The sequence below is a fragment of the Solanum verrucosum genome, unplaced genomic scaffold (genome assembly GCF_900185275.1).
Source record: "Solanum verrucosum unplaced genomic scaffold, falcon-dt-bn FXZP01000060.1, whole genome shotgun sequence".
In the NCBI taxonomy this organism is placed as follows: Eukaryota; Viridiplantae; Streptophyta; class Magnoliopsida; order Solanales; family Solanaceae; genus Solanum; species Solanum verrucosum.
In genome coordinates this window covers 3,519,861-3,543,319 of record NW_026020129.1, presented here as the reverse complement: position 1 = coordinate 3,543,319, position 23,459 = coordinate 3,519,861, and the positions used below count along the sequence as shown (strand labels likewise).

The 23,459-nt window shown below is 34.3% G+C and overlaps 3 protein-coding genes across 5 annotated transcripts in view; 2 read left to right on the top strand and 1 right to left on the bottom strand.

Annotated features, from left to right (window-relative positions):
- The window catches only part of LOC125826461 (60S ribosomal protein L13-1), a 196,701-nt gene that overhangs the window by 121,490 nt on the left and 51,752 nt on the right, over positions 1 to 23,459 (top strand). The gene's annotated exons all lie outside the window — the stretch shown is intronic.
- Positions 1,477 to 14,453, top strand: LOC125826457 (uncharacterized). The gene is made up of 5 exons (XM_049505790.1): positions 1,477 to 1,906; positions 3,929 to 4,059; positions 5,690 to 5,812; positions 6,531 to 6,658; positions 13,940 to 14,453. Exons 1-5 carry the CDS (start codon positions 1,696 to 1,698, stop codon positions 14,250 to 14,252), a joined length of 906 nt encoding a protein of 301 aa, XP_049361747.1. The 5' UTR covers positions 1,477 to 1,695; the 3' UTR covers positions 14,253 to 14,453.
- LOC125826451 (protein CYCLOPS-like) lies at positions 15,082 to 21,466 on the bottom strand. Its single transcript, XM_049505782.1, has 11 exons — positions 21,208 to 21,466; positions 20,236 to 20,288; positions 19,630 to 19,767; positions 19,291 to 19,339; positions 19,168 to 19,220; positions 18,192 to 18,889; positions 17,887 to 17,930; positions 17,726 to 17,771; positions 16,890 to 16,938; positions 15,569 to 15,697; positions 15,082 to 15,344 (listed from the first exon to the last, which is right to left on the bottom strand). Exons 1-11 carry the CDS (start codon positions 21,400 to 21,402, stop codon positions 15,221 to 15,223), a joined length of 1,578 nt encoding a protein of 525 aa, XP_049361739.1. The 5' UTR covers positions 21,403 to 21,466; the 3' UTR covers positions 15,082 to 15,220.

Sequence of the window (23,459 nt, the reverse complement as noted above, 5' to 3'; positions counted from 1 at the left end):
TTTCAAAACTTTTGAATCTTTATTACTTTATGGGTTATAAATTACCCCAAAAATAAAAGAAAAATGCAGATCTACAACAACAATACAATTTCGTTTCTATTCCCGGGAGGAAGAAAATATGGAAAAAAAGTAGAGAGAAACAAGAAATTGAAAAGGGTCGGAAAGGGGAGAAAGAAGAGAAATTGGGATTTGAGAGTAGAAAGAAAAAAAGAAAAGGGGATGGGATGGGTGGGGTGGGAAAAGAAGAAAGAACTGAAAAATAGTTAATTTTATTATTTTTGATCTTTTTATTCTATTTTTAAAAAGAAAAAGAAATTATTTTCAATCTAAAATTTGATCTTTCACGCTCCTTCTATGTGTGACATCACACATTTGTGCCAACTAAATAATTAAGTTGCTACATAAGCTTGGTCAACGGTCAGAAGGGCTTAAAATATATAGTTTCATTGAATTTAAGGGTTCAGTTGACAAATAGTCAAGTAGAAGGGTCCAAAATACAAGCGTATACAAGTAGAAGGGTCCATCAGACCATTTCGTCATTAAAAAAAGAATTTTGGTTGTACTAGGATTTGAAAGTCCTCACACTCAAGGGTATCCTCGCAAACTTTAACTTCAACTTCGAGAACCAAAGTACCCATCAACCATTTTGGATAATGGGTGCTCACGAAAATACAATATCAAATTTTTCATTGAGGTCAATGGGTGCTCGAGCATCCGATATTGTATACGTAAATTTGTCCTTGTCTACCTCGTACCTACTTTCTTATGTTTATCATTCAAATTATGAATGTATATGTGTGACATTATATAATGATAAAGAACAATACAATCTATCAAAACATTAAATTCATTAAAATAATACAGTATGATACTAGGGGTGGCAAAATCAAATCCAACCCGGTTAAATTTGGGTTGGTTATTGACCTGCCTATTCATTAGCTAAACCATTTTAACCGATTAAAAATTGGGTTGATATGTAACTCGAATTGGCTCATGACAAATCTTGTCAATTTTTTTTATTTTTTTTTCAATTTGATATGTTATATATAGTAATAATAAAGAATAATTTTTATTAGGTATTAAAATAGTTTAAAAGAACAAATAACACAATTAAACTTAGTAAAAATTGGGTTGAGTTGAGACTTAACTTGTTAAATAACCTGTTACCTAACTTATTTTGACTCAAGCAAATTTGGGTTGGATTGTATTTTGACTAAATTATTGTCTTAACCCATTATGACCGCCCAAATTTAACCCAATCCACCCAATTACCACCCCTACATGATACAATACAATACGACACATTATATTATCAAACCTTGTGTCCTAAATATAAATACAATATTTTGATTTTGTAATTTTTAAATATACATTTTTGTTATAATTAGCAAATCTATAAATTGATGAGTTTGCCCAAAAAAAAAAAAAAGAAATACTTTAATTAGTTACTAGAAGAAAACGAAAATGAAAATGTCCACGGGAGTCCGCCACTGCTGAGCTGACTTACTGAACCTGAGCGGAAACGACTGACGGCAAAATCCTTGAAAATTATCTTCAATTGAACCAAAACCTTTAATAATCCGATCACCGATGACATCTCCGGCTGCCGGAACCCTTCTTGATTTCCCAATCTAACCGCAAATCACACACCCTCTAGTTTTTCACTACTGCAATTCTGCGAAACCTTCAGCTTCCATGGATTTGGTGGAAAATCCGGAGGAGGTAGAAGAGAAGAGAAAGGAGATTAGTGGGTCAGCACGGTTGCGCAGATTATTGGGGATTCTTGTCTTTTTCTGTGCCTTCTTTACAATATCATTTTCAGTTCTTTATTTAGCTGTTTTTCTTGGGAACCTGTCGATTTCCAGTCCAATATCTCTTCCGTCTCAATGCAAAATTGTCTCTAGCAGTAAGTTGATTCATTTTACTTGATGAATTTTGCTGGTGGGTTTTGTTTTTGGAGTGTTAATAACTTTTTTCTTGCTGAATTTTGTTGGTGGGTTTTTGCTGTTGGAGTCTTGGTGGTTGCTAAGAAATGGAGGGTATCTTGATGAAGTTAAAGAGTTTGATGAGAATTAGAATCTCTGATTTCTCAGTAACCCTTGTCATGTTTTTAGTATCATATATGGCTCAAAAGTTTCGATATTGAATTTGATTGGCGCTAGTTGGATTTTGGGTACACGTGGTTGCTTTGAAATTGAGGATCTCTGAAAGACTTGAACAAAATTTGGAGTTCAAATGGTTGAGAAGACCTTCATTCTGGCATTACCTTCCTGTGGTTCTGAACTTTGCACTCGAGTTGCATTAGTGGATTTTGCTCCTTTTTTTTTTTGGTTGCCAGGAAATTTTGTTGGGAAGATTGATCTAAATTATAGGCAGGATGAAAGACTTTCACAGGATATTCATTTGATCTAGAGAAAGCATATCATAGAGTGTCATAGTCATTTAGTGAGTGGTAGAGAAGAAATAGATTCATATGAGATGTAAACGTGCCATATAAGATATGTACAAAGGAGAGTTGCAAGTGTAAGAACAGTGGGAGGAGATATGGAAGAATTTCTCAACTAAAATAATGTTGTGATAATTGATGAAATTTGCTATGGAATCAACTAAAATCTCAATCTGTAAAAGTAGCATATTCATTCGATGTAATTTGGTTGAGACTTTGGAGCAAAGTTTGTAGGAAAATTTATTTAGAGCTGGAAATATTTACTGATATAGTCTTCTCTATCTTGGGCTGCTATGGCAACTTTCTGTGTCCGATTTGCTAGTAAATTACACTGCCTTTTTATGGTTTCTGAATAAGTGCAAAGTTTGATATCATGATTGCAAATTGATCATGAGTTCAAGAGGGAAAGCTTTTGGATACAAGTTACTTCATGTATCTTAGTCCAAAATTGGCTGACACTCACTGTTTGGAGTGTTGGGGTGGTGTTTTTTTATAGCTTTCCCAGTGGTGGAGGTGATGCAATTTGTATAATGCGGTGTCATGCTACTTTGTGAAGTGGCTGCCAAGGGTGTCGTTGCATATTGCAGCGGCTCTGTTGCTTTTTAGCAAAAGAAAAAACATGCCATTTATCATATCTATAAGGATATCATATGGGTCAGCATGTTCTGTATTGGTCATTACTCATTAGCTTCAACTTCAGTTAATGGAAGAAGAGTTTAAGTTTTGTGTAGTGACGATGTAAAAATTATTCACACAATCGTGTCATTAATAAGGTAATTACGGAAAATCTGAAGTAAACAATAATTGGTAACTTGATAAAATTAATACTAACCTGCCATAGTAGGTTAAACTACATTTATGGTATTAAAAATCTTAACACTAGTGCCTATAACTTATAATCCATTGAAGAATAATAAAACCTGCTTCAAATACAATCAGACAAGTTCCTTACAAAGGTCATCACTTCTTTTGACACCTGTCTCCATATATACTAAACATAACAGATAGATACTCTACATGTCCGCTGGAGGGCTAGACCCATGCATAATCACATCTATGTAGGGAGTATGTCCCTTCTTATTTTGTCTAAAGTACCAAATTACCTGTTATTACATGTTGCAACTGCAGTAGCCTAGAAGCTTTTCTGTAGTTTTTCCATGTAGGAGATGAATTCCCTCCTAGTCTAACAACTTAGTTAGTTACTTAGACAGAACTGCCTAATTTGATTAAACAATATTATTAGCAATAATACACTAATGCATCCCCTCTTCTTTTTTTCTTTTTTTTTTTTGATATAATACACATTAGCATTCTTGTTTATACATCTTGAAACTAATTTGTTGTAAAATAGTTACAGCCCTGTTACCAGGAGCAATGACAAAATGCCATATCCTTGTTGACACATAGTACAGATTGGTTTAAATCTCAGTTCGTTATTGGTTTAAGTTTCAATTTAAAGCAATTATTTTATCTTCTTCGCAGGTGTGGATCTAAGGTCATCTAAAGTCTGTGAACTGGGCTTGTTGAATTATAAAGCAAAGCATGTTCTTTACCCTTCTGAAAGGAAAAAGTTTCGATGTCATTATGATTACTATTGGGCTTCTGTATTTAAGGTGACTACCACTATTTATTGTTCCTTTAGATATTATTTTCCATTTATAGTTCTTTTGGTGCACATGTTGATAAGTTGATCGTATCTAATCATCCATTGATGCGGTTAAAGTTCTTGAAAAGGAACATTGTATACTAGTTGTATATGAGTTCTGTCTCCAGGATGAATATATAATAAAGTTCTTACTTGTCAGTAAAAGATGAATTTCTTATACAATTGACCTGAAATTATAGTTTTAGTTCCATCTTTAGACAGAGATTCTATTTCACAAGGATTTTGCTAGCGAATGATTTTTGTAAGTCATGCATGTTGTATGCCGGAGAACTAGTTCAATTGGAGATTGATTATAACTCCTAAATGATACGGGAGGTAATAACCATGTACAAAGAATAGAATTTCTTGGTATCAGAGGAGACAAATGTTTATTTAAGCACTCTGGTATATATCTATTTCTTTTGGCTCGGAAAGATATTAGTAATTTAAACTTTCACTTTTCCCCATAAGACGACATTTTTCATTGAATGTATTAAATAATACATGGCTCTGTAACTTCTAGTTTTTAGCAGAATTGGATTGTGTATTTAGTCACTTGTGTAATATTCTAAATTTGTCCTTTGGGATGGCTCAGTTGGTTTGGAGGGTGGTCATCCACATGGATGACCCGGGATCCATTCCCCCTCAATGCCTTTTGAGTCGAGTTTGTCGCATAGGGCTTGCCTAGTGCGGTTTACATCCCTTGTGTGGTTTGCAGACTATTACATAGTGGGGGGTCTACCCAGTGCGCACAAAGTGCTCACCACAGAGTACTCACCCGAAGGGCAGAGGTTGTGGCAGAGGTTGTAGCGGCTGCGGGTTATATTGGGGTTCCAAAAAATATTCTAAATTTCACCTACCGTACCTATTTTTCACCTTCTTTATATAAGCTGTGATATTAATCGATTTGAATGACAATTATTCCTATCTCTTTTGGATCTTCCCTTCTCTGTGTCATCCTCTCTCTTCCATTGGCATTCCATCAGCCAGCAGGAGTCGATGCATTTGAAGCTAAAATTACTTAACAAAAAGGAGGTGGAACATTTTCAGCTTGGTTCTATCCATGGATCACTTGGTTCTGACCTTTATATGTGTTCCTTCCTTGGATGAAGACATTTGTTACAAAGTATTTCTAATACATTCTTGCATGTTTAGTTTGGAGAATGAATCGAATATGGATTACTTCGAAAAGTTGCTGCATTTTGTTATTTTTTATTTATTTCATTTTTGTGGATCATTTTGGTATTTATTGTCTTCTTTTTTTGGGGTGGGGTTGGCGGCGGTGGCAAAGAGATATTGATTGTTTACAAAAAAACTTAATTGCTTGCTTATGCATTTCTCAAGAACAAAATACATCCTTACATACTTATCAGGGAGAATGAGTTATCTGAAAAGAGAATGTGTATCCTGGAGAATGAACCGAATTAGAAATACTTTTGAGAGTTGCTGCATCTTCTTATTTTTTTCCTTTTCTTGACTATTTTGTTTTGTTTTAGTTTTGGGTTTCCTTTTTTTTTTTGGTTGATACGGAGATGGATACTTTCTTACTGATTGTGCAGAAACCACTCAATTGCTTGCTTATGCATTTGGAATAACAGGTCGAATACATGGATCATTCAGGTCAGGCACGATCTGCACTGGCAGAGGCACCTAATGAGGCTCTTCCATCTGATTGTAGACCAAACTTCTCTGGTGCATGGTTGACAAAGGATAAATTCGAGGTAGTTACTGGACATTGTATACTCACTATTGTGTAAGAGTCCAACAGAAACATTGATTTACTTATAGACGAACTTCTTAGCATGAAATTTATCCCGGTTAATTGGGATAACTTCTGTTTATGCCTTGTATTACTCTGGGATGGTCCTTACTCCTAGATTGATGACATGATTTCTCTATCAAATTTATACCTGGGGTGTTCCCTTCTGCAAGTGTATTTAACTCTAGCAGAACCGTAACCTTAATTTTCTCTTTTCACTTTCTAAATGAACTAAATGTTGCATGCCCTATTTTCCAGATAAAGCTGTCAAACAACTGATTTTATATCATGTAAGGGCAATGAATTCTAAAATTAATAGCAGTTTCTAGGAATTCTGAACAGGATTATTTATCTGAAAAGGAGCCCTTGATCAACATGAGTAATTTTTGCCTGTATTTTGATGTATATGTTTATGTATATTGCTACATCAAAAAGTTGATCCTAGATTGTAAGGAGGTTAAGCGTTCAGTTGCTTATAAGTTCTTCCTACTCACTGAAATGGTGAAATTCCAAGAATTTGTTAAATTTTATGTTATCATATAGTCAATAGATATATCTGTTGCATTGTGTGAAGCATACGCTCCCAATTAATGGTTGTTTGAGGAAGAATCAGTTTAATCCTGTTCATTTTATTTCAAAATCAAGTATCTTCATCCTGTTGCCTACCCATCTTTTTTCAGGTAAACAAAACTTACGAGTGTTGGTATACATTGGGAATATCTAAAGTGCACATATATCAAGCTGGCTTTTTTGATTGCGACGCAAAAGATCCATCAACTATTGAGATGTTTATTCGATATTTAATCTTGTGAGTATTATTACTTTAGTAAAATGTTGTTCTTGTTCTTTCATCCTTAATGTGTTCATGACGTGATAAAAAAAAAAATACACCGAAATGTTAATATAAGCAAGGAATAGGCCCCCCCGGCTTAGTTCAAGTGGCAAAGGTTGAGGGACTTGCGACCTAGCCCTGCGCATAGGACTAAGCCTGGTATTTAGGTGGAGAAGAGTAGAGGGGCGGCCCCATGTCCCTGAGTTTAGAAGGCTGCGGTTGGTCCATATGGTTATTGTCACACCCCTAAGTTTCCCAAACTAGGTGTTTGAAAAATAGAGTTTCTCCAATTAAAGTGACATTTTGAAAAGGGATTATTTTATTTCAGAGTCGCCACTTGGAATTGAGTTTTGGTGTTCCAAGTCACCTAATTTTTACCCCTAATCAAAAGGAAGTTGACTCTAATATTTAATGGTCTACGAACTAGAAATCTGGATAAGAAATTCTATTGACCAAGGGGAAGGTGTAAGGCACCCCTCGAGTCCCGTGTTTCTAGCACAGTTGCTTCATTGACTTATATCTTGGTTTGACTTAGTTTTTGGATATAGTACTTATTAGCTATACATTTACATATATATCCCACCCTCTTTGATTTATTGTAACTATCTTATTTAAATTTTTCTAAAATTCGAGAAATTTTAGTATTGTCATTTTAGTGGGAGTAGATATTTGAATTATAATAGGAGGTAAACTTCTATGGGATTTAGGATTAATTTTAGAAAAAAGAAAATGTTAAAAAGGTTAAGACCAATTTCTTGGAAATTTCTTTTATTTTTTATTCTATTTTTTTCACGTTATTTGTAGTTTTTATTTTTTTATTTTTTTTTTATTTTTTTTATTTTTTAACATTCTGTTTCTTCTTCTTCTTACTTTTATTTCATTTCTATTTTATTTTTGTCTAACAAAATGTTTCTCTTCTTTTTTTTTTATTTAAATAATTTTTGGTTAAGTTTTGTTTTCCCTTTTTTTTTAATTTTATCTATTCTTTAATTTTTACTATTATTACTTTTTATTCACTTTCATCTTTTGTTTCTTCGGTTTCTACCTTTTTTATAATAGATGTTTATTTATTTTTTAAGAGATCACAACTAACAAATAAATAAAAAAAATCATCGATTAAAGCTACCTTATTCATGAAATAGAGATATAACAACTAACACATTAATCATTCCAATCGAACTCATGAAGGAAACAAAATATAAAAAGAACTTGTCCTAAAATTACATCAAATTCCATAAATAAATAAATAGAAAGGTAAGATAAAGTGGATACCGCAAAATCCTAACCGAAGCTCAATTAGAATACCCACAAATTTTATAGGTATGTGTGGTGGTATATGTATGATATTTATATGAAAATAATAATGAGAAAGGAAAGGAATGTGAATGTGTTGGTGAATTTTAAGAGGCTAACGAAATAAAAATGGAAAGTTTTTCTTTTTGTTTTCTTGAGTGTAGTACGTTTTTCCTCTTTTTTTTCCTTTTTTTTTTGTTTTGATCATTCTCTGTCTCTGTATGTATGTTGTCTGCTAATTATTATTTTTTATTTCCTTCTCTCTCTTCTTAAATTTTTATAATTAAGTAATTCTTCTTCTTGTTTTTCATGTTTTCTTTTTATAATGTTTGTTTGACTTTCTATTAAAAGTTTCTGTTACTCTTTTCTTTAAATAAAATTAATAAAAAAAAAAATTCGTACGTTTTATTTCCTCCTTTTTTTTTTGTTTATATTTTTCTCTTTTGACATTCTGTACATTTTTGTTTTAATTTCTTTTTTTTATCTATTTTAATTCGTTTCTTCCCCTTATCCTAACAAGTTTATTATTTTATTTTTTTATTAGAACCCTAAATATCAAGACCACACGCATATTATAGCATAAAACATGATTTAATACTTTTCTACATACGATCAAACAAAGAATTCGTTCAAATTAGTAAGACACAAACATAAAAACTTTGATAATTAATTAAGGAAAAGAGCGAAGAATGGACTCTTAAGCATAAAAAAAATTACTCACATATCATATAGCATGTTCGAATACATTTCAGTACACAACATTAATAATTTTAACAGATTAAACACATACGAAATCTGAACAACTTCAATATATTGAAATTAATTCTTGCACAATAATGACATAAAATTATGCAAAAAATAAAATACAAATAAATGTTACCTTTTGTGAAAATTAGTTAACGAGAAGAAAGGACAAATAATCAGGAGCCACGAACTTGAAACCGCGAAAAACAGATTACCAGATCTTCAATCACAATATGAGAAAGTACAATGTATGTATTGCTTTTTTTTAATGCCTATATCTTTTGTATGCCTTTTTTCTGTGTCCCCTTTTTTTTGTAGTATGTGGGTGTATGTATATAGGTGTTAGGATAGGTGTAGGTGTGGGGTAGTGGGTTGTATTGTGTGGGGTAGTGGGTTGTGGAGGAAAACGTGAGGGAGTGGGAGTGTGGGGAAGTTGAGAGAAAGTGGGAGTATAACTTGATGATTGTTTTATTTTCTTTTCTTATTATTTTTTTTAAATTTTTGGAAGATAAGTCAAAAGCTTTTGTTCTCCTTTTCCCTTTTTGGTTTTGTACGTATAGTATGTTTTGGATAGGAGTAGGAGTGGAGTAGGTTTGTTAGATTATTTAGGTTATTTTTTATTTTAGTTTTACTCTACTTTTAAAAGAATAATAACTAACTACAAATAATAAATTATAATAACATATAAAATAATTATTTAAAATTGATAAAAATCTAAGAAAAAGTCAACTAGCTATATATAAAAAAAAACAATTAAATAATACTAGCTTATTTATAAAAACTTAATTTCAAATATAGATTTTTGTAATCTTCCATTTCTTTTTAAACAATTGACAATAAAACTTACCTTAAAAAGTGATTCTACTTTGTTGTTTTCAAATCTTTTAAAATAAACTTAATAAAATAAGATAAAAGTCAAAATATTTAATTTATATTTATAAAAATATTTCAGCTCTAAAAATGGTATAAAATTTTAAGCTCGGTCAAAAATACGTGTCTACAGTTATATACATACATACATACACACACACACACACACAAACATTAGTTCTCAAAATTTCTTGAGTTTGATCTGTTGTCATCCTGGATCTTCTTTCTTGATGTTGAGTCCTTTTATCGTTTTGATATCACTTGACATCAATTGCTCATCTGCTTTTATGATGTTTGCACCACCCCTGCTCCTCCTTTTGAGGATCAATGAATATCAAGCGTTGGTTGAGTTTCTTTGATCTGCCCATTTTTCTGATGTAGTTTGCAAGTTTTCCGACTTGATCTGCTAACAAGTGGTGAATATAATGCATTTCCTTCTTCCCAGTTATGATCGTTAAAGTTTCATAATCGGCTCTTATACTGCATGGTTAGGTTCTGGATACTCTCCTCCTACTGCACTTTAGTCTCCCTGGTCAATAACACAGGTGGAAAATATCATCCTGTCCCATTTCCTCAATTTTGGTCATGCTTCCCAACAATAATCTACCTTGTGTATGTTATACGCAGATCATTTGGTACATAGGATTGGATGGGATGTCCCATTGTTATTGCCATCCAGTCCTGTTCAATATTCGTGCTTAACACATTTTCAAGGCAAAGTTAGAAACTATTAGTTTCAATCATTGAATTAATTCTTTCTACCTCACAAAGGTAGGGGTAAGGTCTGCGTACATCCTACCCTCCCCAAACCCCACTTGTGGGATTACACTAGGGATGTTGTTGTAATCATTGAATTAATAACCAAAGTCTTACCAGCACTTGTCAAATTTGCCTAATTTGAAGTTATACTGCAGTAACAAGATTAATTAAAGAACTGAAGCATTAACTTTAATAGGCTAAAAAAGGAAACAAAATGAGCAGAGAGGGAGAAGGGGAGGTCTGGACTGTTGATCAATGAGAAGGAAAATGGTCAAACAGGACGACTGAAACCAAAAGAAGATGTTGTTTTGCAGCTCAATTTCAGGTGGAGAAAGGGAAGAAGATGAATTGTAGTGCAAAAAGAAGAAGGGGAACGGTGGAATCACAATGAGAAGGGCATCGTGTTTGTGCGACAAGAAGGGGTAGTGGTGTGTGGCCTGCCAAGAGGAATAAAGACGACTAGGAACTTATAGGAGCTTTATATTAGGCTCTGAATGGTCATTTTGTATTCTTTCAGAATGAGCCATAATCCAGGGAAGTAAGTCCTGCCAAACCACAAAAGAGAAGATATGGAGTGTCTTTCAAAAGATAAGATACTGAGGGTGTCCAGACAATTAATCCACAGTTATGCAATCTGCGGACATACCAAAATGTTGGATTTTGGCTGGGTAAGTTTTATTGTGACTTTGATCCGTCTACCAAATGACCTTTTAGAGAATTTCATCCATCATCAAGCACCTCCCCAAACGCTAAACCATAAAATAGTGTCATTTGCTTCTTCAATTCCTTCGTACATTGCATGCCATGTTGCCTTATTATTGATGCATCGTTCTTTTTTTAAGGTTGAACCGATTGGTAGCCCCCTAAAGGTGGCACGACTTTTCACTTGGACATCTTAAGTAAGCCTTGACATTTTGAACACTTGACAACTTAAACTTTGGGTTATTAAACACTTTTTTCTGGCAATCAATTAAAACTATAAAGTGTGTATTGCACTCGCACGTGATGTGGCATGATGACTAATTAAAAGAGGACATGTGGCATTTGGGTCTAGAATAATAATTAAAAAATAAATTATAAGAAAAAGTAAAAGAAAAACTATTTTTTCAAAAAAGAACGTACTTCCTAAACCCCACATACCAACCCCTCCTTCCCCAGCCATTAAAACTCCCTCACCAGTAGTCATCCCCCTCTCCATCTTCTTACCTCACATTTCTCAATTGGTTCAAGGATCTTCTTCCCCATTCTATACAAGGAGGAAGAACTGAGTTTCTCTGGAAAAAAATAATAAATTTGTATGAACATTCCCGCAAAAGATGGAGTGCTTGACCCTTCGGGGTGGCGGGACTTCCATGTTGGAGGTCTCAAGTTCGAAACCCCTTGCCAACGAAAGCAAGGTTTTGCCTTCTGGGTCGAACTCGTCGCACCGGGCTTGCCTAGTGTGGGTTACCTCTATGTGGTTTGCGAGCTATTGCATAGGAGTGGGGGTTTTACCCTGTGCGCACCCAAAGGGTAGTGGCTGTGGGTTTCCCTTGTCATCAAAAAAAAAAAGATGGAGTGCTTGTCGGAAATTTCTTGAAACCCAGATCTGAGTTTATGTCTATATTAGACCAAAACAACATTCTTGACTGGAAAAGGAGTGAAAAGGTTCTTTCTTTGAGGAATTGGAACAAAAATGGCAACAATCACGGGTGGGTATAAGCATCATAGGACCTGTGGTGAGTGGTAGCATGACATTTTCAGTGACCAAAAGGGCGTTACCCAAGTTGAAACGGAGCTCAGAGTTAAGTCTCGTGACGTCTCAATTGAGTGGCCTCAAGATTTCAAGCACCCATTTGAGCTCTCCTGCTCCACTTTCTGTTCCTTTCAATCCCTCCCTTTAATATGTTGCTCGTAAAAATGGAGTTTTTTCCGGTGAACAGATAACAACGGTAGAAGATTTTTTGATGGTAGAATATTAACTGGAGAAGAAAGAGAAAAAGAATAAAGAAGGAAATAAAAAGAATAAAAGAACAAAAAATATGGTTTTTTTAGGCTCTTCACGCGTCTATTTTGTGAATACTACACAAGTTGCCAAGTCAGCGAAAAGTGTCAAAATGACACAATCCGACCTTACTTTAGTTGTTTACAATGTACAAGGCTTACTTGAGTCTTGAGGTGTCTTTAAGTGAATAGGCGTGCCAACTTTAGGGGGCTACCGATGAGTTCCGTCTTTTTCTAATGGCTGAGAAATTCGTTGTTCTAGCTTCGGAACTCGGGGATAATGGGCCAATCGCTCTACCTTCTCCACTTAAATACCAAACTTGGCACAATCTTCAAACTCCTCTTTGAGATTAAACTTATTTTCATTTTGGATTGTGGCATATATCTTTTGAGATTAGTAACAATTTTTATATACCAATCCACAGGCTGTGCAAAGCCATATATACAGAAATGAAGCTGACAAAAAACCATCCTTCTCATCATTACCATTTTTTTTAAAAAAAACAAAAAACCATCCTTCTCTACTTACAAAGATTCTAAAATTTTAGGATTGATTCAGTGTCCATTAGGAATTTTTCTTTAAACCAAAAATGAAACAACGATAGGGAGTTCATCTTAATCTTCTGCATTGGACTACCCTTAGCTTCAAGTCATCTCAGATTTCTTTCCCCCCAAACAGTCCACCAAATGCAAGCTGGTATCAACTTTCATCTGCTTTGCTCTCTAGGTGAACCTCCTCCCCTTTCCAGCACTTCAGCAAATCTAAAGAGCTTTTTGGCATTGCCCATCTGATACCTTTTTGAGATACAAGCAAAAACACAGATCTTTTGCACCAGCCTGTAACATCACAGCTAATGCCCCATCACAACAGATTGCAATCGGTCTCAGTTTTCTTGCCACAACAATGACATCTAGAACACAATACCTCTCTTTTTTAGAGTTTTTCAGTTAAACAGACCTCTTTGACTACTAACCACATAAACCATCCCACTTTGTATGGAATTCTAACTTTCCATGTATGCTTCCACGCCCACAACTCTGGCTGACCGGGGGAATTCGTTCAGGATCCCATTTTGATTGAAAGTTATCTTCGCAAGTTAACTTATCAAAAGTGTTACCTTCGCAAGTTACTTATCAAAAGTGTTACCTTCGCAAGTTAACTTATCAAAAGTGTTACCTTCGCAAGTTAATCACAAAATTGGTTTAGAGGTGATACCCTCTACACTGATATTACTGAACATGAATAAGCTCAAAGTATGGAGTTAGATTAGAAACACTAGCTCTGCATCTGGCATTACTTGAAACTGGAATTAATATGTTAGCTTAGAAATGGTCTCTGTTAGCTTGCGAACACTAACTATGCAGCTGATGTTTCTTGAAATTGGTCAGGAATGAAATGTTAGGCCATATTTTCTAGTAGCCATCCAAGAACAAGTATGATTCATTGAGTCCTGGTTGTCAGTTTGCTGTAATTTACCTTTTCAGCGTCTTGCTACACCCTATAAGTTTGTCCAAAAAATGGCATGAACGTCACACTGAAATCTTAATAAGTTTACTTTCTCATTGCCAGCCTTATTCATTTGTCTTAATTGGATATTTCTGTGGCAGGTTCATGAGGATATTGAAGTCTTGGTATGTTAGTGGGGTTTTATACTGGCACTGGAGATGGGAAGCTGTAGCTGGAGTTATTGCTGGTTTCTGTACTTCCATAATGACAGTAATTCTTTTTGCACTCCTACGGAAGTTGTTTTCTTGCATATATCAACTTTCTGTGGTGAGAAGGTTTACTCTGCCATTCAATAAAGTCCGTTTAAGGAGAGTTTGTTTCCTGCTAGCTTATGTGTCATTTACTAGTTGGTTGGCCGTTCAATATTTCAGACGGATTGGTCTCCCTGAAATAGCAGTTTACTATAGCATGTAGCACTCATTTTTGTAGAAGTGCTAGAGCGTGTTGGCAGTTCAAGTTGAAATATGAAATTGTGTAATATCTTTGTACCAGTAGACACAGTTTTTACAGTGTTTCTACCATATGTTGTAATCTAGTTCCTTGTGTACAGAACAAACTGCAGGAATAAATACTAGTAAAAGTTTATCCCAGAGCATTATTCTGTGCCCAGGTGAATGAAGTCTAGTATTGTTCTTCTCTGGTGCTTTTTCTTTCTAGTTTGTGTTCTTCAGATGCGATAATACCTTAATCTGGCTGGTTACAGCAGGATCAGGTTACGAGTTAGTTGGCCGTTCTATCTTTAGCTAAACCACAAATTTACTGTCCCTTGAATTTTCCGGCCCCCAGTTGTTTGTCTATATTTGGGACTGACTGGTTTAAATCCTCAAACAAGATAGAACAATAGCTAGAGTATTATTTTGTTATCTAATTGATTGCACTAGCCAAAATTTGGTTGCTGCTATTTGATATATTTTTCCACTGATTCTTAGTCTACTGATGCATTACCACACTTTCTGAAGAACATTGCTATCTTGTTAAGGATGCAGTTTATGTATAATAAGACAGAAAATCGTCGATAGAACTTAGAAAACAAGGAAGTGAAAGGAAAATAGTTGGTCAGTTAGGAGATTTTATTATTAAAGAAAGAGCACAAAGAATACTGATGGAGAATTTGAAAATTTTCAAAATATTAGCAGAGAAGAAGATGAGACTATAAGAAATTCATACAGAAGCATCCTACAAGTTCATCACAATTTTTTTGATTTTGTTCTATATGAGACTGTAGATTTCTGCCACTTTAAATGTACTTATCACTTGAGATTTGGATTACAAACTGAAAACATGAAACATTGAGTTGAATTCAGCCTACTTTCCTATGCTTGTAGCAACCCCATAGGACCTCTTAAAGAAGCACGTTTGAAGCTGCTAAATAGCAACAGTATCTAAAACTTTCCAGATTCTGAAATGATCCTCTCGATTTCTCCAAGAAGGCGCTCTTTTTCCTTGACCAAATCCTCATTCTGCTTCTGCAGCTCTTCAATTTGTGTAGTCTGTTCAGAATCCTTTCTGTGATTATGCAAAAACTCTGATTAGTCACTAATCATGATTGCTTTACCATTTTATTGTCACTACAACTATATGGTTCACAATATCACAGACGTGAAGTGAAATCTCAAAATTGTTTCACAGAATTGATAGTCACATAGTAAGTAGTAAACAAGCTTGGAAACATGGACAAAGTTGTTGCATGTTCTTGGACTAACATTCCTCAATGTTGTGTTTGAACGTACCTATTCATAAAAGCCAGATTAAGTTTAAGTGAACGAACTTCCTTCTCCAGATTCTCGCAGCGTTTCATAAGGGATTGCATATCTGAAGGAATTGCTGGTGTTAAATTTCTCTCTTTGGCTTCTGCCATTCTGCATCAACATTGAAACCAATAAGCTTATGAAATGTATCATATTTTATGAGAAATTTTTAAGTGGCATACACATGAGGAACCACAAACAAGTAACTAAATAATAACCCTTCGCTTACAGAATAAGGTTTGCCTCAATATATCAAAAACAAAGATGTACAAAATCTAGCCATCACACAGTAATGATTGTGAAAAAAAAGGAGAGAAATTGGCAGGATATCCCGGTATTAGTCACAAGCAGTTATAGACTGGCATCAACTTTGGTTCTACTCTGGAAGCTCAACAGTCTCTAACATTTTGTTTATAAAGCCAGAGAAGACTCTTGGCTTTATCATATACTTGAATACATTTACCATCATCAGACACAGAAATAAAGTTTTAGGATATCCATTGTCAAACCAAAGTGCCTATCAGGACATATACCCAACTTTAAGCTGCATTCATTACTCGTACTTGAGTTGGATAGGGACACGGTTTAGACAAATTTAGCAACGAAAATTTCAAATTCATGCTCGAGTCAGGTAAGAAAAGTTGGTTTGAAATACAATCCTAAGCTTAGTCACACAACGTAGATAGAACATGGAAGACAACAAATATAGAGAACTAAGAGAAGGGACGAGAGACAAAACATCTGGTTGGACTAATCAAACTTTTGGCATGACAGGAGAAGGCCATGCAAACAAGAGGCATCAGTTTCGAGCAGCCTGAAATCTGAATAGGCCATGAAGTTGAAGCATCAGAAATTGCAAAGCTTTTGCAACTTGCAAGTATATGTGATGAAAAGCATGCATATGATGTTCCATTTAGAAAGGCAATATCACATATTCCAGGCCTTATAGAATATCAAGGTTAACTAACATCTCATACTTTTTGAAATTTGTTTCTGATTTCTGCTTCATATCATTGCAGGAAAATAAAGCTGAATAAGTCATATCGGAGGCAGAACAGGTGTTATCTACATAAAATTTCTACATCCAATAGTCTTACCAACCACATGAGAAAGGACTATTCACTATGAAGGAATGTAGTAAAAAAAGAATAAGATTCATGCAAGTTCAGAAAGGACTAATTACTAAGAAGGAATGTAGTTGAAATAAGATTCATGCAAGTTCAAAAAGGACTAATCACTAAGAAGGAATGTAGTCAAAAAAAGAATTAAGATTCATGCAATTTCTTAGAATAGTTGTACATACTTCCGAGACCGCTCCACCCTTCTCTTCTTCTTGGGATCTCCATTTTCCGCTGCATTTATTCATGCCGGTTAGAAGAGAACAGCATGAAAGCAATTAAGTAACATCATGCTGTCATATAATATAGCATCTGCACGTGATTAAACCCCAAAGCTTTTGATCTAACAGTCAACAGAATTACATAGATTGAACTTTGGAGCATAAACCTCAATATAAGAATGAAAACAGATTACTAGCACAGTTGGGCTACTCAAGATATTTACAAGCTCAGTTTTCTCATTACTAAGACAGTTCAATCTCATGGTAAGCATGTACCTTTCAAATTTACTTTGCTCTCTCTTTCGAGAACTCTTTGATCTTTATAAAATGTCAGAAAGAATATAACAAACATCTTATTCCTTCTATTCCCGGAACAAGAAAGAACCCTAAGGTCAATATTTATAGATTTGATTCTTACTTTATTTTTTCCAGTTCCACTCCTTTGATTGCATGATTCATTTTGTAGCCTTTCTAAATATATGCAAACAACTGAACCAATTTCGGCAGTATTGCAGTGCCAACATATTCCATAAGTTCTTCCGATATGCTCATTGCTTTATTGATTTTCACCTAACAAGTGATCTAACCTAAACTACTTTGGAGTTTCAGGATAGGAAGACATAGGGAGACAGAGGTAGAGAGAGTCTGCATTAATGCAATAGGAAGCAACAGGCATGCCACCACCATGTTTGAAAAGAACATGATCAACGTCGGTACATTTACAAAAAAATTTAAACAGATATGAAAGTGAAAAAGCAAAGATGTGATATTAATTCATTGCAGTCAAATGTCTTAGTTACCTGATTGTACTGATGTCAAAGATCCATTTCGAACTAAACCTTCTTTCTGCGATGTATGAACAGATAGGAGAAATTATCATCAGCCTGAACCATCTCACTATTCTAAGTTGAACATTAGGTAATGTTGTTTCCAATTCCAAGGACATATGAGTAGAGAATACCTTTTGGTTGTCCTTCACATTATCATATATTCGTTCTCTAATATCTGCAGTTCAACAGTAAATGGCTATATTAACAAACTTGTGAGCAAAGCACAACGCTGATTTTGGAGAACAATCATCTCAAATACGTGCACTATGTGAAATCTAAAGTTCCAATTAGTATCATTTCTTAGTTTGAAAATCTAAATATCATCTCTCTGTTTGAAGAAAGACCTTGTTTACACAAATTTGCTAAGACGTGCAAGTTGCAAATAGAAAGCAGCATAGATAATTCAATACAGACAGCTTATGTATGTTATATTTACCTCTAGCAGTTGAACCATTTTCTGAGCTCCTTCCATATCCAACTTGATTTCTAGAGCCCTCGTACACATTGAAAGCTTGACTTGCATTGCTCAGGCCATCATAGGCATCAAAATCGATTGAAATTATTGGTGCTGCAACAGAAGATCCACTTTGAGAAGGTTCCTGTGATACCATGTCTATCTGGATTGGGTTTGAGGGAGCCATAATACTTTCTAAGACGGCATCTAATGACCCTTGAACTGTTTGTGGAATCCCCGTATCTCTGACTTGAACAACAGATGCATCCTGATATGTCCCTTGATTCAGAGAAATATGATTCCCTGGATGTTGATTCATGTCGGAGTTATAAAAAACTTCTTGATTACCATAACACCCCAACATATTCTCCTCAATGGCTTCCCTCGCAGTATGATAGTTTGTTAATTTCTTCCGCTCTAAGGTCCCCTTTAGCATGCTTACAACAGAAGAAATATTATCCGCACCATCCACTTGCTGTGCTTCAAAAGTTGATGAAGATGAATTTGATGGAGACATAAACGTATTAGGTTGGTTGGTAACTTCACACATTGACATGTCAGTGTACCCAGTGGGATCAGAAACTACTTCTTTGAAGTTATTAACAGCATTTCCAGGTATATTTTGCAAGGCTTCACGAGCTAGTGAAGACTGTGAGTTTTGCATGGCTGCATACCTCCTCCTACAGAAATTTTTAGGGAAATAACCAAATATCACAAGAAATCATCAGCATCCAGCAATAACAATATCAATGGAATACATCGATGGAAAAAGGATTCTCCAATTAGTGTTTGGAAATTTCTTGTATGTGGAAGCCTTCAATTCAAACTAGATAAAATCAATCTATATAAGAAAACAAAAAATTCTTGAGGGTCTACTCCAAGTTTATATATAATGCTGAGTACAGCAACCAAGGATATTGTTTCCCAATCTCAATAAAGGATGCAATATGAAGGATACCTTAACTCAGATGAACGACTTCTCGTCATGGGCTGAGAACTATGGAACCAGGTCTGCAAGAAAGCTCTGTATGAGATATCAAAGAGAAATTCTAAGAAAGATATCAGCAATTACAGAACAAACCTTGGCTAAAAACAGATTACTAGCTTGCATTTCCCTATCTGTCACGTTCCTGATGACAATAGAAAAATGGTTATTACCCCCAAAAATTTCAGAATGACTAATCATATGAGATAAATCGCTTGAAATATCAAGATTAGTTGAGCAATAACCTCAAGCTCACAAATAATGAAAATGAAAAGAGTAAGCCTAAGACAGCAAGAGAACACATTGCAATAGCGCAGAAAATGCAGTTCTTTTCTTCTTTTGAATTTTCAGTTTGAAATTTTCTTACACTGATTAAAATTAAATCATTCATGCCTAAAAACGTAAATGGTAGCACACACAAAAGGTATAGATCACCTGGTTGAATGTTGGTTAAGGTTGCTAGATGATTCATTGGCAATACATGTACTCTGTGGCTGTTGAGTATCGGTCATTTTTCTTTTCTGATTCCCCTCATTTTGCTGACTAGATAGACCAGCAAGTTCACTGGAGATCCTGCATTTTTAAACGAAAGGATGTCATAAATCTGATGCATCTCTCCACTGACATAGGTTATCATACCCACTTCTTATAGAACCACGTAAAATTGGATTCAGAATTTGAGTGAGAAGCTTATTAGCTACTCTGAGAAGTCGGCTTCCTTTGCATAACAAGAGGAAAACTGGGAAAGAACTGAACCTTTGTCTTCTTGTCTTATACTTTAGTATTCACACGAAAATCGGAGAATTGAAATGAAACAGAGAGTTGCATTCTATCAAGAAAGGATGAATTTCCCCCTTCTCAGTGATTCCTCCCTGTAGTCACTTTCTCTAATCCTTAACAAACTTTATAGTGTTCTACGTGTTGCAACCATTGCATCATGCACAAATACAACTTAAGAAGAGAAAGACCTTTAGAGTACTCTTGCAACAACAAGTGAAATGATAAAAGTGATTGTCTTATTGAACATCCAAACACACTAACCTTCGTGATGCTTGTCGAGCACGAGCCATTGGTGTAGAATCACTGCCATTATTCTGAGAAGCAAACAGTAAAGAATCAGTCATGATACCGAAAAACAAGCAGGCAAATATAGAACTGCTATACATGCTTTATAAATACCAAAAAATGGATAAACGTTATAATGAAGTAATAACTAAACAGTTGAGCTTATGCCTGAGGTCCTTAAAACAGCAGCATATCTTCCAAGATACCATTACGAAACTACAACCAATCAGCCATTCGTCTAGTAGTGACTTCTATTGATACCCAATGGCTGTCTCAGATATGGGAATAATTTCTTTATATGGTATCCAGAAGGTGAAATTACTCGGGTCTGATACTAAACATATCTCAATGTCTCATAGGTAAATAGAACATGAACACAACAGGCTTCCAAATTAGAAACTTGATACACAATGGAGAAAGAACTATGCCTGTCTTTTTGACCTTTAAATCAAGACATCCATGGAATAGTCCCCAAGTCTTTTAACCATAGTGTTTAACCAACAATAATACAGCAAGAAAATATAAAATTAGTCCCTGCTGGTTTTCCCTTCCTTCGCATTATGGATTAATGACAGCTTTGACTCAACCAAAAATTAGGAAACTGCGATATTATGCTACATATCTTTCTCAAATAAAAAATATGAGCTTATCACATAAGTCTATTTATAAAGGAGAAGCACTTCCATGCTTTATTATAATTGAAGAATGTACATCCATTATTAGTCAGAAGACAGTAGTAGCTCAGTTTTACACTTGGCATTTGATCAACAACTTTATCAGCTATTCTATATGAGACATATTCACAAGGATGATGCAAGAAGTTAACTCCGGAAGAATGAACTCATTTATATCTATATACATATAGGTGTTTGTAACAACATATCGGATTTGAGAATGCAACACAGTTAGATGAAAGTCAACATGTATAAGAGTGGAAGGATTTCTTGCCTCTGCACTTGTGAGCCAGCTTTTGAAAAGTTCCTCACTGTCGGTTCGAAGAGAATGAGAGATGTTTCTAAAACCCAACATCTCCATTGTAGGAACAGGCACTCCTCCTACTGAGTTGTCCATCATAGTTCTTATGAACAATTCTTCACTTGTGTTTCTATAGAAATCTGAATATCCTCTTCCCTCCATTTCCATTCCCTTCCCTTCCCTGAACTTCTCGACAAGGAAGTAGACTAAAATCTACTTTCTACCAAGATTTATTAACTAGTACAGTAATTAACACTTCCACCATTCATCAATCCCTCAACACATGGATGGAGCTACAAGCCTGTCTATGGGTTCTTAGCTTCACCCTAAATCCTTTTTTTTTTTCCAAAACTAGTAAACTGTCTTTCATATAATGCAAAACTCATAAACTCAGAATTCTAGCTCCGCCTCTGCCTCGACACAAAAGCCCACCTAGAGAAACAAACTGAAGAGATAATTTTTTATCAAAAACTATAATTAATACTCAAATGATATAGAAATGATCCGTGTCACAAGTTTTTTTTTTTTTACTCAACAAGTAGATATATTGTAGAAAAAAAATATGAAAGACTTTAAGACTAATACTAACAACTTTGTAGTTAAAAAAGAAAGAGAACTTGGTGTATTATAGAAGCATCAAACGTCACACTCAAGCTCTTCTCTTTCTGAGTCAAAAAAATTTGACAAACATGTAGTGGGCTTAATTAAAAATTATTGCAACAATTAATGGAATTAACATAAATCCAAATTGATTAGATGCCAATCACCTTATACTTGTCTTCTATCCCGTGTGAAAACTAAATATTTTTTTCCTAAGCTGACTAAAGTAACATACTCGGTGTAATCCTACATGTAGAAATCCTCGATTAGAGAGACTGTTTCCTATAGAACCCTCACTATATTAAGAATTGATCATTTTGTTGTGTACTTTAATTTGCTGTAACATATTAACTGCCTTATTTGGGTTTAGATTAAAGTTACTGGATTTTGTCGAACCTCCACCCCCTTCCTCTCCGCCCTGCACAAAATCTAAGGTACAACTGGATGTTGGGATGGAGAGGAAGTGGGGGCGAACAGAAAGTGATTGATTTTATTGATACAAATGCTTAAGTTGAATGATTTTATTGATACAAAACAAAATTTAATAATTTTATTAAATAAATTTCTAAAGTTGAATAACATTTTGAGATATTAACTCATTATCCTTTCATTGCAAAATTTACTTTTAATCTTATACCTCTCCTTGTTGATAATAAAGTTGTATTATGCCGCTGATTGAATTTAAAAATTATTCACCTAATCCAACTTCTGAGGAGTATTTATTAAATTTTACGAAATGCCCGTTGAAATAAAATAATAATAATAATAGAATAAACAAATGTTGTGCCACTTGATAACTTTCATCAGCAATTCATAATGAAAACTACATTAATTGTTTAATAGTATACTTAAATTATTCTTTCAGTAACCTCATGATTAAGACATGCTCAATAAAAAAAAACTTAATCATTAACTCATGATAATATCTTTATGGAAAATTTACTTGACGTTTAGAAATATTTAGAGTGTATTTATCGATTACAGTTTCAAAAATTATGAAATGTAGTTATATTTGGATTTTGTAGCTAATATACAATACATGTATGCACTGATACAATATGCATTGATATAGCTCTTTCACGCAATTTCAGCTACCTCATTGCATGAACAACAACCCTCCTGTGACCCGTCTGATACAACAATAGTAACTACGTCTTATAAATACATTTCATAACTATACTCTAAACTATGGGTATTTATAAAATTTTATTTATTTTTATCGGTCAATAATAGAAATTTAAAACCCTTGACTAGCAATTTGTTCTTTAAGAAAAATTTAAGAAATACATAAAAGATGTTTGACTGGAGGAATAAAATTTAGTTTGTTAATTTTCCTCTGATTAATCACTGGAGGAAAACTCCAAGAATGCACTTTTGCATATGCATTTATTTATTTAGACTCCAGAAATATTATGTATAACTCCATTTATTTATTTTTATTGATTATATAATGTTGCACAACGTCATCATATAAAACTGCTCTAATTATTCTCACATCAAGAAGAATATGCCTAGTGCATTAATAGATTATAATTCTTTAATTTTTAATGGAAAATAAATAACTGAAAATAAAATAAAATAGGGTGTCTATCAATGAGTCTTAATATTTTGAGTCAAAGTTTAAT

Coding starts and splice junctions, on each gene's coding strand:
- LOC125826457 (XM_049505790.1), top strand. CDS start 1,696: ATGGATTTGGTGGAAAATCCGGAGGAGGTAGAAGAGAAGAGAAAGGAG. Junction 1,907..3,928: donor ATGCAAAATTGTCTCTAGCA/GTAAGTTGATTC, acceptor TCTTCTTCGCAG/GTGTGGATCTAAGGTCATCT. Junction 5,813..6,530: donor TGACAAAGGATAAATTCGAG/GTAGTTACTGGA, acceptor ATCTTTTTTCAG/GTAAACAAAACTTACGAGTG.
- LOC125826451 (XM_049505782.1), bottom strand. CDS start 21,402: ATGGAAATGGAGGGAAGAGGATATTCAGATTTCTATAGAAACACAAGT. Junction 19,340..19,629: donor CTTAACCAACATTCAACCAG/GTGATCTATACC, acceptor TATTGTCATCAG/GAACGTGACAGATAGGGAAA. Junction 15,698..16,889: donor AGGGTGGAGCGGTCTCGGAA/GTATGTACAACT, acceptor ATGTTGATGCAG/AATGGCAGAAGCCAAAGAGA.